General features: G+C 42.8%; 1 protein-coding gene across 1 annotated transcript in view; it reads right to left on the reverse strand.

Annotated features, from left to right (window-relative positions):
* The window catches only part of LOC148347717 (SH3 and multiple ankyrin repeat domains protein 1-like), an 82,132-nt gene extending 71,634 nt beyond the window's left edge, over positions 1-10,498 (reverse strand). Inside the window, exon 1 of the mRNA XM_088324199.1 lies at positions 9,992-10,498. Within this exon, the coding sequence (XP_088180325.1) occupies positions 9,992-10,459 (468 nt within the window). The 5' untranslated portion in view covers positions 10,460-10,498. The remainder of the gene's footprint in view (positions 1-9,991) is intronic.
* Between the last annotated feature and the right edge of the window lie 6,032 nt (positions 10,499-16,530).

Raw genomic sequence — 16,530 nt, forward strand, 5'->3', positions numbered from 1 at the left:
TTGGTCCTATATCTTCCATACATAAGGCGCACCGGATTATAAGGCGCTGCAATGGGAACGTCGACAAAACAGTCAGATGATTCAGTCCAACTGATTACCCCCTTAACATTCCCAAAGCTTGCAAAGAAGCAAATACGTGTCTCAGACATGTACGGAAACAGTGTCTGTACGATGTCACTCAAACGCATCGTTTCAAATATCATTCGGAAGGTTAAAGTCTTGGGATTCAAGAAATGCCAACCATTCCTTAGTTTCTATTTTCTTTTTCGCTCGCAACTTTACTGTGCATATGACAATAAACACTTGGAATTGAGTTGAATTCACTCAACTCATCACAGCAACATCAAGATCGTTCTAAAACAAGATACCGGGAAAATATAAAGCCGCAGAGCTTACCTAATTTCTTACGTTCAATAATGATACGCAACCATGGTCTTCTTACAACCGTGAGTGTAGTAAATCCAGGAGAATAAAATATTTACAAATTCAGATTCAGATTCAGATTCAGATCTACTTTATTGTCATTCTAGTACACGTGTATACAGAACGAAATGTCGATGCATCTGACCCCCACAGTTTTCTTGAATGTACAGATATAATACAGACTAATGAAACATGTTTCTTTATGGCGTAGTTTAGCAAGCTTGCTATTCAAAGTCATCTTTTTCGGCCAATTGCAGGGTTTGTTTTGGCCCTCTAGCCTATCCGAGGCTCAGAATAACTTCAGCCAACAGCGATCGATTTGACTGATGATTGACACATCATTTTCGGCCAATTGCAGGGTTTGTTTTGGCCCTCTAGCCTATCCGAGGCTCCGAATAATTTAAGCCAATAGCGAGCGATTCAAATGATGATTGACACATTGGTTAGCCAATGAAACGCCGGTATATAAATCCCAGCATACACTGCAGACTACTCCACGTTCGGGGGAAAAATCGAGTCGGCGGCTGTTGCGTAAGTTGCGAGACCTTGCGATTTAATATTGAGCCATATATAAGGCGCACTGTAATATAAGGCGCATGGTCAGCTTTTGAAAAAAAAAAGACTTTTAGGTGCGCCTTATAGTGCGGAAAACACGGTATTTTGAATTGTGTATGCTGTATGACAATTTTTGTATGGGAAAAAAAATATATATATTTATTCAAAACTCATTATTTGTAAAACCGTGTTGCACAGTTTCAGTTTTTAATGGTATCCACAATCTTACTATGAGATTCATTATTACCATTGGGAGTCATTAGGTAACCAAACCCCCCAATTCCAAATCCCGAACACCAAGCAGGGAGGCAATGGGTACCAATGTTATAAGTCTTAGGTATGACCTGGCTGAGGCGTGAACCAGTAACCTCCCAGTCTCAGGGCGGGCGCCCTACCCACAAGGCCACCGAGCTGGCTCTAAGAGTGTCTAGGGCCAAAACTCAAACCACACCTTTGTTCACAGGCCGAACAGGATAAAGATTTATTGATGACACTAGAAATTGAGATTTAAAAATGGTAAAAAAAAGTAGCAAAAAAAATCACTAAAGGATGGGCTGGGCACCGTATGATACGGCAGGGGTAAACCAGTGAAATATGAACTGAAATATAACTTTTAAAAAATGCGCTCCATAAAAATATCTCCTTTCAAAACTATACAAATTCAAAATATGAAAAGAAAAAAGGGATATATAAATATAATTTGTGCTTTACACATTTCTGGATTCTTATATTCTTCTTTATCTTCTGCTCTGCATTCAGGTTTTTCAGCTTAACCTGATTTTTTTGCCTCGGAGTGTCGTTTTTCAATAAATTCCTTATTCACAGCCACATTAGCTCCTCAAAGAAGACTCACGGGTTTAACGGCAATGTCAGTTAACAAATATTTTAACAAAAAAAAGAAAAGAAAAGAAAAGAAAAAAGGAGAAGAGAAGAGAAGAGAAGAGAAGAGAGAAGAGAGGAGGAGGCAACAGAGCAAAAGAGAGAGAGTGGGGGAAAGAGCAAACGAGACAGAGAATGAGAGATAGAAGAAGAAATTAAGAGAAAGAAAACAAGACGAGACTAAGAGAGGAGAAAAAAGAGAAAAAGGGAAAGAAAGACAGAGCGAAAAAAATAAAAAAATGAGAGACAGACAGTGAGAGAGAAAGAAAGAAGAAAGAGCGAGAGTGAAAGAGATAAAAAAGAGAATGAAAGATAGAAAAAGAGATAGAAGGAGAAATTAAAAGAAAGAAAACAAGACGAGACTAAGAGAGGAGAAAAAAGAGAAAAGGGAAAGAAAGACAGAGCGAGAAAAAGAAAAATGAGAGAGACAGTGAGAGAGAAAGAAATAAGAAAGAGCGAGAGTGAAAGAGATAAAAAAATAAAGAATGAAAGATGGAAGGAGAAATTAAAAGAAAGAAAACAAGATGAGACTAAGGAGAAAAAAGAGAAAAAGGGAAAGAAAGACAGAGTGAAAAAAAGAGAAAAATGAGAGACAGACAGTGAGAGAGAAAGAAAGAAGACAAAGCGAGAGTGAAAGAGATAAAAATACAGAAGAAACAGAAACAAGAGAGAAAGAAGTAGTAGTGAAAAAGAGAGCGACAGAATAATAAGAGAGATGGAAAAAAGAGAGCTATAGTGAGAAACAGAAATAAAGAAATCCAGCAACAGTCGCTAAGTGAGTGACACCTGGCTATAAAACTCCAGCTCGTTTTTCTCTTTCGCTTCTCCCTGCATTGTTTCGCCAGCTGGATTAAAACCCTTGTCCTATATCAAAATAAGATACAAAAAAATTAATAAAAATACCTCTTTTATTGTATATTTTTTCCATACTTTCAACCTAACTATAAAGTGCAAATACTTTTGCCACCTCTGCTTTATTACAGCGCTTCACAGAACTTCCTATTCCCAAGCCAGGCAGCTCGTTTGTGTGCTGCTCGGCATCTTCTCTCTCATCACTCCAATTATGTTCTACCCATTTCGATGCGTTTGTCAAGGGTCTAGCGTATATTCCATATCACCGTGTCCCCTCTCTCCCCAAACTCATTAAAATCCAATTAGACGATTAGCAATTACCGCCACACCGAGGGCAAATGAGCTGACATGTCGAACAGCCGGCAAGCAGTGTTCCCTCTAAGCTGCAATTGCGCACTGCCCGCACATTCTCAGTGCACGAGAAAATCTAGCCAGCGCACAAAAAATCAGGGCTCGAAATTATTAATTAAGAAGCGACTTAAGTCAAAGTTACAGTGCGTGAAGGTAAAAATATACGTGTTCCCCTGACGTTGTGTCCTAAATGCGGTATTTTGAAGTCGAGTCGAAGTCGAACGAAGTTGAGTAAAGTTAGTAGAGTTTGTCGAGAACCGGCTTCTTCGGCTCGGCTCGCTAAAAGAAACTGTCTCTTTCGGGTCCTAAACGGCTCTTCATGTTGTTTGTGCTTCTTTAATCCCAACATGACCGAGTATTGTGTAAAACTATGCACAAAATGACTTAAAAGAAGAAGGGAAAAAAATACCAAAATGAAAATGTAGTGAAAAGCTGGGAAAAAAAGAAACAAAAGGAAGAGGAAAAAAAAAGGACAAATTTTAAAAAAAGCCAGAAAAAAAGAAAAGAAAGAATTGTAGGAAAAAAGCAAATTGGAGAACCAAAAGAAAAAAGTAACAGCTCAGGAAAAAATAAACACAATGAGACTTTAATTAAAGGAATTTTTTAAAAAGTAGAAAAAAAAACACGGAAAAAAGAAGAAAAAGTTTGTGTCGCATTCAAATAATTTCCAATTGTATCAGTGTCACGAAGCGTGGTGGCGTGGAAGGGGACCGGACCAGAACAGAGGCAGGAGGCATGAAGGGAGAACTCAAATGCGTTGACGATCCATAAGTTTTATTTAATAAAATAAAAGTCGCCCAATACTCCGGGGCAAAACAGAACAATACAGAGTTCCTCCGGCACGAACTCAACAGGACATGGCATAACAGACTAAAACGGGACATGGCATAACAGACTAAAACGGGACATGGCATAACAGACCGGGATTGTGAAGAATGAGTATTAATGAACCCGCAACCGCAGAGCCCACCATGCAGCCTTAAGTACAGACCCACCATTAGTGGAACTGCTTTCAGCTGTTGCCCAGGGGGCGGGGCAGACTGGTCACCAAGGCGACCGTGACAGAGCCCCCCTCTTAAGGGACAGCTCCCGAGGTCCCAAAAAAGAAAAAATTACAACCTCATGGTTCGACGCTCACGATTGGGGCAACCCCGCTCCCTCCTCCGAACACGCAGGAACGGGGAGAGGCAGGCGCCATCTGCGTCGGGCGGATCGGAATCGGCGCTCGGCAGGGGGAAGTCCGGCGGGCAAGCTGGACAGGGGATAACAGACAGGCAAAATCAGGGCAGAATCAGAACAGGCAAAATCAGAACAGGTAAACAGGACAGGCCTCTACAGAAGAGTCGCACTCAGGTCAGGCCGAAGCAGAAGAGTCGCACTCAGGGGGTTATCAGATTCAGAAGAGTCGCACTCAGGGGGTTATCAGATTCAGAAGAGTCAGACTCAGGGGGGATCAGATTCAGAAGAGTCAGACTCAGGGGGGAACAGATTCAGAACAGACAAGACAGGACAGGAAAGACTGAACAAAATCAGTACAGGGAGACTCAAGGCAGGCATGGGAGTCGAACAGGCAGGCATGGGAGTCGAACAGGCAGGCATGGGAGTCGAACAGGCAGGCATGGGAGTCGAACAGGCAGGCATGGGAGTCGAACAGGCAGGCATGGGAGTCGAACAGGCAGGCATGGGAGTCGAACAGGCAGGCATGGGAGTCGAACAGGCAGGCATGGGAGTCGAACAGGCAGGCTTGGGAGTCGAACAGGCAGGCTTGGGAGTCGAACAGGCAGGCTTGGGAGTCGAACAGGCAGGCTTGGGAGTCGAACAGGCAGGCTTGGGAGTCGAACAGGCAGGCTTGGGAGTCGAACAGGCAGGCATGGGAGTCGAACAGGCAGGCTTGGGAGTCGAACAGGCAGGCATGGGAGTCGAACAGGCAGGCTTGGGAGTCGAACAGGCAGGCTTGGGAGTCGAACAGGCAGGCTTGGGAGTCGAACAGGCAGGCTTGGGAGTCGAACAGGCAGGCTTGGGAGTCGAACAGGCAGGCTTGGGAGTCGAACAGGCAGGCTTGGGAGTCGAACAGGCAGGCTTGGGAGTCGAACAGGCAGGCTTGGGAGTCGAACAGGCAGGCTTGGGAGTCGGAGTCGGCCCGACGGGCAGCGGAGTCGGAGTTGGCCCGACGGGCAGCGGAGTCGGAGTCGGACTTGCACGCAGGGAAGAGGGAATAGCAGGCAATCGGCACGGGAGTCGGGCAGGCAGGCGTCAATTCTTCCTGGGACCCCATTCGAGGCACAGCAAGGGCCACGACGGGCGGGGCCGTGGTTCGAACGGGCAGGGAAGGCCAACTCAGTAGGCGCCTGCCAAACTGCGCACTCCAGCTCTCCCCAATGTCGCGCTGGGATCGTTCGCTGAGTTCTATTTGTTGGCGGGTTCATTCTGTCACGAAGCGTGGTGGCGTGGAAGGGGACCGGACCAGAACAGAGGCAGGAGGCATGAAGGGAGAACTCAAATGCGTTGACGATCCATAAGTTTTATTTAATAAAATAAAAGTCGCCCAATACTCCGGGGCAAAACAGAACAATACAGAGTTCCTCCGGCACGAACTCAACAGGACATGGCATAACAGACTAAAACGGGACATGGCATAACAGACTAAAACAGGACAAGGCATAACAGACCGGGATTGTGAAGAATGAGTATTAATGAACCCGCAACCGCAGAGCCCACCATGCAGCCTTAAGTACAGACCCACCATTAGTAGAACTGCTTTCAGCTGTTGCCCAGGGGGCGGGGCAGACTGGTCACCAAGGCGACCGTGACAATCAGGTGAATCTTGTTGCCAACATTCCACTAAAAAATGTGACTAAGTACAGTTCTGTATCTTGCAACCGACTAAATAAGCCCCCCAAAAATGTTAATATTATGCGACAAAATATATCAGGGAAAAAAAAGAAATGGAAATCTTGTGAAAGAATTGTAAGAACAAACGATGTTTGTAGGCCATCGTACATGAGTCAATTCATTCAAAAGAGAAAAATCATTTTGCATTGCCGGAAACTCAGCAAAATGTAACTTGATGTCGAGTTTTGGACATGTTTGATAATGACTTCGTTGCCACACTTGGGATTGCTGTTGCTCACTGTTGTTTCAAGCATTGCTCACCGACTTTGTGTGAACGCTCAGACCCGTAAGGAAAATTACAGGGAACATTGCCGGCAAGTATGGAAGATAGCCGAGGACTCGCCCGATGTGCGGTCTTTTCAATTCTCACCTGACGCGCCTCTCGCACAGGAGAGACCTGCTTTAAGTGCGAATGCGAACCAGGTTAGGTCGCAAATAAAAATTTTAAAAAAAAGGGGAGGGAAGGACCGGACTTGACCCTCGGGTGCATGCTTACGTGTCTGGTATTCCCGGGTGTTTAAAGACAAACCCATTATTTTCTCTCACTTCCGTCTCGATGTTATCGCTCGACACTGAAACACTGTCAAACAAGGTGTGGTTTGAAGAAGACGTGGGGAAATGATCTACAGTGGTTCTTCTATTTTGGGAATTAATTCAACACCTGAAAACTTTGTAAGTAGAGACGCGTTTTGAATGTAAATGCGCTAATCCGTTCCCTGCAAAATGACAGTATGATATTTTAATCAATGAGAAAAAAGCATAAGAACATGAAACAAATACACGATAAAATTAGACTACTGCACAAAAAACAAGAGGCACATTTAAAAAAAAATAAAAAGAATAAATTTAATATTAAAAATATTCCTTTACCTTTTCCTCACATTTCTTGAAAAACTGATCAAACAACGTCTGCTTTCGACAAGCTGTCGGAAATGCAGACGTCATCATAATCATCAATAGCCCGACTTGTCAGCACTTGATGATTCCTTTCAACAAATTCCTAAACTTCACGGAATTTTGCTAAAATGTCTCTAATTTTGATCTGGGCTGCGTCCTCCTCCCCGCCATCTTTCCAGAGCCCCGCCTTGACCTTGTCTCTGAACTCTGAATGGTGATGGTAACACGGAAAGCATGCTGGGATAACGCATGCGTACTGGGTTACAAGGCAAATTTCAAGCGATAGCCAGTTTGTTTATGTTTGGGAAACTCTGGGCGTGGCTAATAGCATCGCGTACTGAGGGATGGGTGCCACTAGACTGTACTTTCCCAAGACACACAACAGGAAATGGTGCCCCGACGAACCTAGTGGTCAAGGGATTTTACTGTATTTTTACTTCATACCCCGAAACGCCTTTGTAACTAAAGGCAATATTTTCTGGTTCAGGAACTTTGTAACCTGAAATTTTTGTATGTAGAGACATTCGGAAGTAGAGGTACCACTGTATTTGGATTCAACATGAGAATCTTTGCTTAAAGCCCTAGTGTGCAAGATTTGTCCATTTGATGTCACTGTATTGTCTATTGTGTACAAAAATCAGTGCCAAAAGCACAGCGCAGCAACAAAATGACAGACAAACATGGCGGTGACTTCTAGGTAGGGATTCGACTATGTAAAAGAAATACATATTTCTCTTCCTTTTTGATTCTTTTATAAACATTAACATTGGTGTGATGATTCATATATTTTTGCCTAATATTCAGATCAATATTTTTGTACCACTAGGAGGCACTAAATATTCAACACTGTCCCTTTTGAATTTACACCTCCCGCCTCACCCTTACTGTTGCAAACGATGCTCAGCCTCCTGCCTCTGGAAAGATGCAGAAGCTTCTGCTCCCGCACTATCAGGCTCTCCAACAGCTTCATCCAACAGGCAGTGAGACTACTCGACTCTCACAACACCCGGTAAGAATAAATGAACACTATCTCTGCACAACTTGCACACATCTGCTTCTTGTATTATTATTTTAATTATTGTACTTTTTTACTTAAGCTTACTTGCACTTTTATTTTTTCTTCTTTTATCTGCATTTTTAACGTTATCAATGTCTCCATACGAGACACAGTGAAACATGATTTTGATTCCGTTGTTTGTCACGTATATTTGAAGAAATGGACAAAAAAATGGACTGACTTTAAATGAGAGGGGTATGGCACGTTCAATATTTTCTATTATTTGTTTTTCGTTTCTAATTCAGTCTCTACAATGTCCAAAGCAAAATAATTTGCAGAGATAAACAGACAGGAAATTGTAGACCTATTGTACATAAACTGTATCAGCTTTTATTATAAATGGATATTTTCAATGCAAACTACAAGTTCAAACTAATGTCAGGATCTTCAAGCGAAAGAACCAAGTTCAGTCTGATGTCAAGAAACCACGAGACCAAGGTGCAAGTTGCGGTTTCCTGTTGACCTATGAAACGCCTTAAAAAGACAAACTGAAACTGAGAATTGACCGATGACACAAATGTGCTAACAGGTGGGCAAGCCGAAAAGTAGAGTTGCAGTTTCCTGTTGACCTATACAATGCCTTAAAAAAACAAACTGAAACTGAGAATTGACCGATCACACAAATGTGTGAACAGGTGGCAAGCCGAAAAGTGAAGTTGCGGTTTCCTTTTGACCTATACAATGCTTCAAAAAAAGGTATAAAAATCTTAATTCAAAATGTCATAGAGAGACTATTGCTAAGATTGCGGTGGTCTGCCGATTAAAAGTTCTCAGGGCAGTTCATCTCCAGCCTCCTATTTTACCAAAATTCTCCTCACCCGAAATTCAACAAACAAGGGAAGGACAAAATCACAATCTCAGGATTGTTCATCAAAATAAAACAGAAACTTAATTTGAAATGAGCAATTTGTTGGACTGTAAAAATTGCAAAAAATGTAGGTCATTGCTTTGGTTCCATCTGAAAACCCCACTAGTCTGCACAAGTTTTAGTATCTGTTATTTTATTGTATTCAAAGCCAATGATATTTTGATAATATTTCAATTGCGTGATAAAGAAATTGTTGTTTTTATCTTTGACCAAAATTTGCTAAAAACGTTTGCTAAAAACTATAAGCTACTCATGGTGCCTGAAAAATAATCTCTCATTTACAGTTTCAATTACAGAGAGTCACAAGAAAATAATACTTGGAATATATTTGCTAGGTTTTCAATAGGTTCAATTGGACCAGTGTTTTCCAACTGGAGGGTGGGACCTAAAAGTGGGTCGCGGGGTTTTGCCTTGGCAAAATAATTGTAAGAAGAAGAAAAAAAACAAAGGTCAATCACACTATTTAACAGTAGATGGCGATAATGCCCTGCTCGATCTCAATCGGCACGTTTGAGAGGGACCACATCTCATTTTATTGTGATTTTGTTGGTTTTATTTCCATCTTCTGCCCCTAAAAATGGGTCCTAAGGAAATGTGTGTTAAAGGGAAGGACGTTTGGAAATTTGATTTCTTTTCTTAATGGTTGCAGCTCTTAATTAGGGTGGGATGGTGGTTCCTGAAGTCAGACTGTAGGCCTAATTTAAAAAAAAAAATCAAAATTCAGTTAGTCTGACCCTCAGCTTGTTTTGATTCATTTGACTTTGACAACCCGATTTAGAACTTAGTTCCCATGTTCAAACTTGTGCAGCTTTATACCAATCTGTTGACTCACTGGAGATTAACTGCCAGATAAATTGAGTCACCTTCTTTTTCTAATAAAACCAAATATTTTGGGTACTGTTAGGAATTAAATATTACAAAATGTATCGTTTACCAAATTGTTCGAATTAGTTTTCTGACTCTATTAGCCAAACACAACTTACATTCTCGTTTCTTTATGGAGAAATGAACAATAGGCCGGCATTTCCGCACAGGGGCAGATTTATTTTCTTAAAGTATTTAACTAAGTGAATTCCATCGAATTAGCCGAATTAGTGTCGCTCTTCATCGACCCTCTCTCTCGATTGTCCCCCGATCTATCTCTTGAAGTTCTTCTACGTTTTGAACTATTAATATATCTCACAATCATCCCCAACCATAGTGTTTGTTGCACCTACTGTTTGCTTGATGTCAGGAATCCCGATGCGGAACACCATCATGGTCAGGAAAACGTCCTCCATCGGTTCCACAGCGGTCATGCTGCGTTCCATCAGAGCTCTCCTCTTGTGAGCCGTGGTCAAACCGGCGTGGTGCTGATTGGCCGCCACGCCAGGACGCTGCGTCTTATTGGCCGTCTGATGACGAAGGGTCGCTTGATTGGACGCGTAATTAACGCCCTGGTTCCCCGGGTCGCCCGACCTGACAGGCCGGTCTGCTCTCTGTTTCCCGACCGAAACAGGTTTGTTTGCGTCCCAGGACTGTCCCGCTCCAATCATCTTCTCCACCCGGCCGTCTAACCCTCCGTTCCTAATGTGGCGTCCGCCGTCCCTTTCCTGGGTTTCTCCACCCTGCTCCTCGTCTTCCTCCTCATCCTCACCATCTTGGTCTTCCTGACCAGCATAAAAGAGCTCGTTATTTCCGAGCATGGTCGGAGATGCGTGGGTCACTGCCGAGAAAGCCGGTCGACATAGCCGTCATGGAGATAAAACATGGCTTTCACGGGAGACCGGAGGTCGTTCCTTTGAAACATGCTGTGGGGAACAGGAAGGGAACAAGAGTCAGTTTCCATTAGATTGGGTCAATGATTGTGTGAACCTAGCAAAATCTTGATTTATGAAGCCCAGGTGATTCCTGAGCAGTGTGTCATTGTGCGCTGGTTTGATATGAGCTATCACGGAGAAATGATCTCACCGAAATAGTCGATAAACTGGTCATTTTCGTGTTCATTTCTCTATAAAGGACGTAAAATATTTAAACTTTATATTCATCTCATCTCATCAGCCGTACCGCTCATCCTCATTAGGGTCGCGGGGGGGCTGGAGCCCATCCCAGCCATCTCCGGGCAGTGGGCGGGGGACACCCTGAACTGGTTGCCAGCCAATCGCAGGGCACACAGGGACAGACAACTCATTCGCTCATTCACACCTAGGGACAATTTGGACCGGCCAATTCACCTGAAATGCATGTTTTTGGAATGTGGGAGGAAACCGGAGTGCCCGGAGGAAACCCACGCAAGCACGGGGAGAGCATACAAACTCCGCACAGGAAGTCTGGAGCTGGATTTGAACCCACGACAGGTTCCCATGACATGAACTGTGCCGCACAAGCGCTAACCACTGCGCCGCCGTGCTGCTAAACTTTATATTGAAATGCAAATTCTAAAAAAACTAGCATACTGTTTTGCTGAAGGTGAGTGTTTGTGGACACGGCGGACAATAGTGGATATATATTTTTCCCACCCTTACCTTTGGAAATATACACTTTTTTCCTTGGATTAATTTCAACGAGACCCGGACTCTGCAGGTCTGCATCAAACCTTAAGTTCCGGTATCATTTTCCGTTCATGTTGCCGGCTGTGATTTTCGGACTGTGTACTTTCATGAAGGACATTCAGTTTCAATCGCGGGAATTAAAGTCGGGTTCGGGTTAATTTCGTGTGTGTGTTACAGTTTTCAATGTGGGCGCATGCGGCTTATACACAGGTGCGGCTTGTGTAAGTAGAAAATCGGTTTTCCTCTTAAAATGTGGTGAGTGCGGCTTATAATCAGGTGCGTTCTATAGTCCGGAATTTACGGTAATTTCGACGCTTGTACCTTGGCTCAGTAAACGTTGGGAAACACATCACTGCAACACGCAGTACGCTCAACTGCAAGTAATCGGACACCATGAAAGAGAAAATCCTCATAGAAACTCAGTTGGGGGAAAAAAACAAGAGTTTCTTTTAAGTGTGGCCCCGATTCTCATGTGACTACACCGCTTCAAGTCGCGTGCCATGTTGGAACAACAACAACATTTATGTGTCAATGAGCACAAAGCCGGTGGTCCAATTATTCCATTTAGCCGGCGGGGAAGCTTGGGGAAACACAGGCTGATGAAATCTGAGCTCACATCACAGGACCATCTTTGCAGACGTGCGTTAGTCAGATCAGCAATTTAGCTTCACATGAGGTCAAGTTCTTTATGGTCGGCGGAGATAATGAAGCCAAGCCATGTTTGAAGCACTATTCTGTGCCAAAAGCGCAATGGTAATGAAGCAAATAGCCACTATAGCTGCATCACTCATTTTAATTGTCCTGTTCTCAAATAAGTGCTACAGCCGCAACAATTGTGGACCCCGAAATCTTTATTTAAAAAGGTCAGACAACCCCAATGTAATAACAGCTAGAATACGTTTGTGCCCATTTCCAGGGTTGGGTAGGGTTACTTTAACTGGATTACTTTCAGTAAATGCATCTTTACATCTGAACCAACTTACCGTAAACATCACAAACAAACAAACTCAACGTGTAGATAATCATCATACGGCTTTAAAATAAATAAAAAACGTTTTGGCAGCGAAGTGGCAATAACATCAGATCAAACTACTATGCACCGTTAAATGTGAACCTGGAGTGCCACGTCCAATTTCGTTGTCACAATATGTTCAACCCATTTTGTAACAATGACAATAAAGGTATATTCAGGGTTGGGTAGGGTTACTTTAACTTGATTACTTTCAATGACTTTTGGATTACTCCAATACCAAATATGCTAATAAAAGACAAAAGAAACTACCGGTAAATATGAATAAAATGACTCAATTTGGTGCAGGCTTCGGGAGTAACAGAATACATGGAGCGGCAAAAAGGATGTCAGCAAGCTGTTTGGATTTATTTTCATTTTGTTTCTGTCGCATATTATGTTAGTTTTGCCCGGAGATCAAAGCCAGGAGAGAAAGCTTACCACGTGTTGCGAGTCATCATTTTATTCATATTTAGTTTTGAACCTCGACTTCCAACTTGTTTTCGGTTACCATGTCAGGTTTGGTTTTTGTTTCTGTTCCAGAGACTTTTGCGGGTTGTTTTAATACCTGAATTGTTTTTTGTTCCTGTTTTTTTTTTAATAATTACCATTCTTTGTTTCTGGCTGCGCCGCATTTGGGTCCACCCCTCCAAAACTTGATAAGTGACACAAGGCTTGGTTGGTCTTTATCTTCTGCAACTAGTAAGATTCCACCAAACTACATATGAGCATTACACAACGGGAGAGTAAAACCAGAGAAGGACATTTTTCACACCCTATTTTGAATTCTTGGAAGAGGTTTCCTTGAAGGGATTTTACATGAGCAAACTGGTGTCTCCATATGTTGTGTGCGGGTTTTCCTGTTCGGCTTCAGGCGTTCTGCCATCGCGACCAACAGATGCTTGAATGCTGCCGTTTGAAGCAGTGTGAGGAGTGCCGTAGGACAGATGGAGCTTAATAAAATATCTCCTCACACAATGGATTGGGGGAGAGCACAATTTCCATTAAGACACTGGCCCGCAATCGGTGCCGTGCAGAAATAGAGTCGTGATGTCATCGGCACTTGCCAAGAAAAGCACCGATGTGCCAATTTCATAGCAGTTGTCCTGTTCTGCGGGAAAAATAGATTGTTGATTTGACTGTGGTGCCCGCAAGAACCATTTACAAATGAAAGGTTGCTTAAAATTCTACTGTCAATGCAAGCGAAATTGGTCGACAGTCAAAGGTAAATTGAGAATTCTTTATTAGGAATTTTACTTTAACGGAAACCCCACAAACTATGGATGTTAAACTTGTTTTATCCGGGAATTCTAATTAAAATATATGCCAAGCTAATGAAGTTAGTGTATTGCCTTGTTGGGCAAAACAAAAGCAGCAAACTGCCTTCTATCGATCAATGATCATATTGTCACGGTTGCCACGGCGCCCAAATGGCCCCGCCCGTGTGGCGGCAGAGACAGATTGGCTTTCCGTCTTTTTGAGCTCGGTGCTCTTATTTTTCCTTTGTCAGTCCATCAACGAACCTCTGCTCCGCAAGACGTGGGTTGTGACTCGGTCCTGTTTTCCTGTTGGTATTTCCTGTCCGGTATTGTTCCCGTTTATTCTCATCTCATCTCATTAGCTGCACCGCTTATTCTCAGTAGGGTCGCGGGGGTGCTAGAGCCCATCCCAGCAATCATCGGACAGTGGCCAGGGGACACCCAGAACTGGTTGCCAGCCAATCGCAGGGCACACAGGGACAGACAACTCGCTCGCCCATTCACACCTAGGGAAGATTTGGACCGGCCAATCCACCTGAAATGCATGTCTTTGGAATGTGGGAGGAAACCGGAGTGCCCGGAGTAAACCCACGCAAGCACGAAAGAACATACAGACTCCGCACAGGGGCTCCGGTAGCTGGATTTGAACCCAGACAGGAGGTTCCCAAGACCTTAGAACTGTGCCGTACACGCGCTAACCACTGCGCCGCCGTGCTGCCACCCCGTTTATTCTGTCCTGTTAAATATTGGTTTCCAGTTTCGTTCCTGTCCATTTTTGTCCTGTTTATTATTCCCTCCAGTTTTCATTCCCGACTAGTTTGTCCTGTTTATTTCGATATCCTGTTTCTTTATCAATACTGTCTGTCCTGTCCTGTCCAGTATCGACCCCATCTGTCCGATATCTTCTCGGGCAATTGGAATCGATCTCTGGCTTCCTGTCTTTCCACGCCAGACCGCTTCCTAACGTGCATGATTCCCCATTTCCGGTTAAATAAAAAGCTTGTATGAGAATGTCACGCGTGTGGGTCCTGATCCTTTTCCGGTTCTTGACACATATGGATTTTAGAGACGAGTAAGAAAAGGTTTAGAATTTTTTTTTTCAACTTTTTAAGAACTCATTGAAAAGAAATGGCGAACATGATTTAACATACATACATATATATATATATATATATATATATATATATATATATATATATATATATATATATATATATATATATATATATATATATATAAAAGTCAATGGACACCAATGATCTATATTATTTAGATTGGACCATGATCCTGTGATATCGAATGTATTATGTTGCAGGGTTGGGTAGGGTTACTTTAACTTGATTACTTTCAATGACTTTTGGATTACTCCAATACCAAATATGCTAATAAAAGACAAAAGAAACTAAATATGAATAAAATGACTAAATTTTGTGCAGGTTTGGGGAGTAACGGAATACATGGAACAGCAAAAATGATGTTGGCAAGCTGTTTGGATTTATTTTCATTTTGTTGCTGTCGCATTTTATGTTTTGCCGGAGATCAAAGAGATCAAAGCCAGCAGAGAAAGCTTACCACGTGTTGTGAGTCATGAAATGAAATGATCTGCATTTATATAGCGCTTTTCAAGTCAATGACTTCCCAAAGCGCTTTACAATGTGCTCCGCATTTCCCAAAAGCGGCCTTGCAGCCATGTAAGACGCTAACCTGCTTATTGGGGGTATTAGGGGTTCAGTGTCTTACCCAAGGACACTTCGACATGTAACACGGACGAGCCGGGATTCGCACTGGGATCCCAAGACGAGCGCTCTACCTCCTGAGCTACTGCCGTCATATTTGTATTCCTATTTAGTTTCTTTTGTCTTTTATTAGCATATTTGGTATTGGAGTAATCCAAAAGTAATTGAAAGTAATCCAGTTAAAGTAACCCTACCCAACCCTGTATGTTGGGCATGTGTTGATCCGATAAACAGTATCATAAGACTTCCACAGGGCTTGCTTTGAGGAGGGAGTATTGAAAACAGGCAGGGCTATGCGTATGGAGGACCTAGGCGAAGGGATCATCGTGATGATCCTAAAGCTTCTCCGACAGGTTCTAAACTGCTGCCGGGGGCAAAAAAAATTCTTTCTAAGCAAAAAATTTTGCAACGTAGTTCAAATGTCAATTGGTGAGTAACCGACAAGGGAAAGATGCACTTATAAAACGACAAAGCTACTAATATGTCGATGTACGAAGGCCTTCCGTGTGTTCAAATGATAGCAGTAAACAAAACAAAACAACAACCAAAAAAAACGATTTTTGAGAGTTGAGGGACACCCTATATCCGGGGTCTCAAACTCATTTTAACTCGGGGGCCACACGATAGAACAAACATTCTGTGGGGGGCCGGACTAGTAGATTAAAGAGAAAGAAAAAGAGATAAAGAAATAAGAGAAAGAGGGAGGGAAAAAAAGAGAGAGGGCGGGACAAAGAAAGAGAGAGAGGGAGTGAGCGTGAGAAAAAAAAGAGATAAAAGAGAAGTCGTGAGAGAGGGGGAAAGAAAGGGAGAGGAAGAAAGAAATCCAAAGAAAAATAGAAAGACAGAAGGAGAGAAAAGAAAAAAGAAGAGTAGGAAGAGAGAAAGAGAAAAGAAAGAAAAGGAAAAAATGAAGTTAGAGCAAAAGAAGTTAAAAAGACACAGAGAGAGAAAGAGACAACGAGCAAGAAAGGAATAGAAAAAGAGAGGCAGTGAGAGTGAAAGAGACAGAGAGAGAGGTGGGAGAAAAGGTGTGGAAGAGAGGGAGAGAGAGAGACCGAGAGAGAGAAATAAATACAACTACAGTGTCTTTGTGAGAGGCACCTGGCTTTGGCAACATCAACTTGACATATTTCAACCTGCAGCTTGTTTTTCTCTTGGGCTTCTCTGAGTGTTGTCTTGCGGGCCGGATTCAATCTCTAGCGGGCCTGATCTGGCCCGCGG

The sequence above is a fragment of the Urocampus carinirostris genome, chromosome 19 (genome assembly GCF_059441175.1).
Source record: "Urocampus carinirostris isolate Australia breed hairy pipefish chromosome 19, RoL_Ucar_1.0, whole genome shotgun sequence".
In the NCBI taxonomy this organism is placed as follows: domain Eukaryota; kingdom Metazoa; phylum Chordata; class Actinopteri; order Syngnathiformes; family Syngnathidae; genus Urocampus; species Urocampus carinirostris.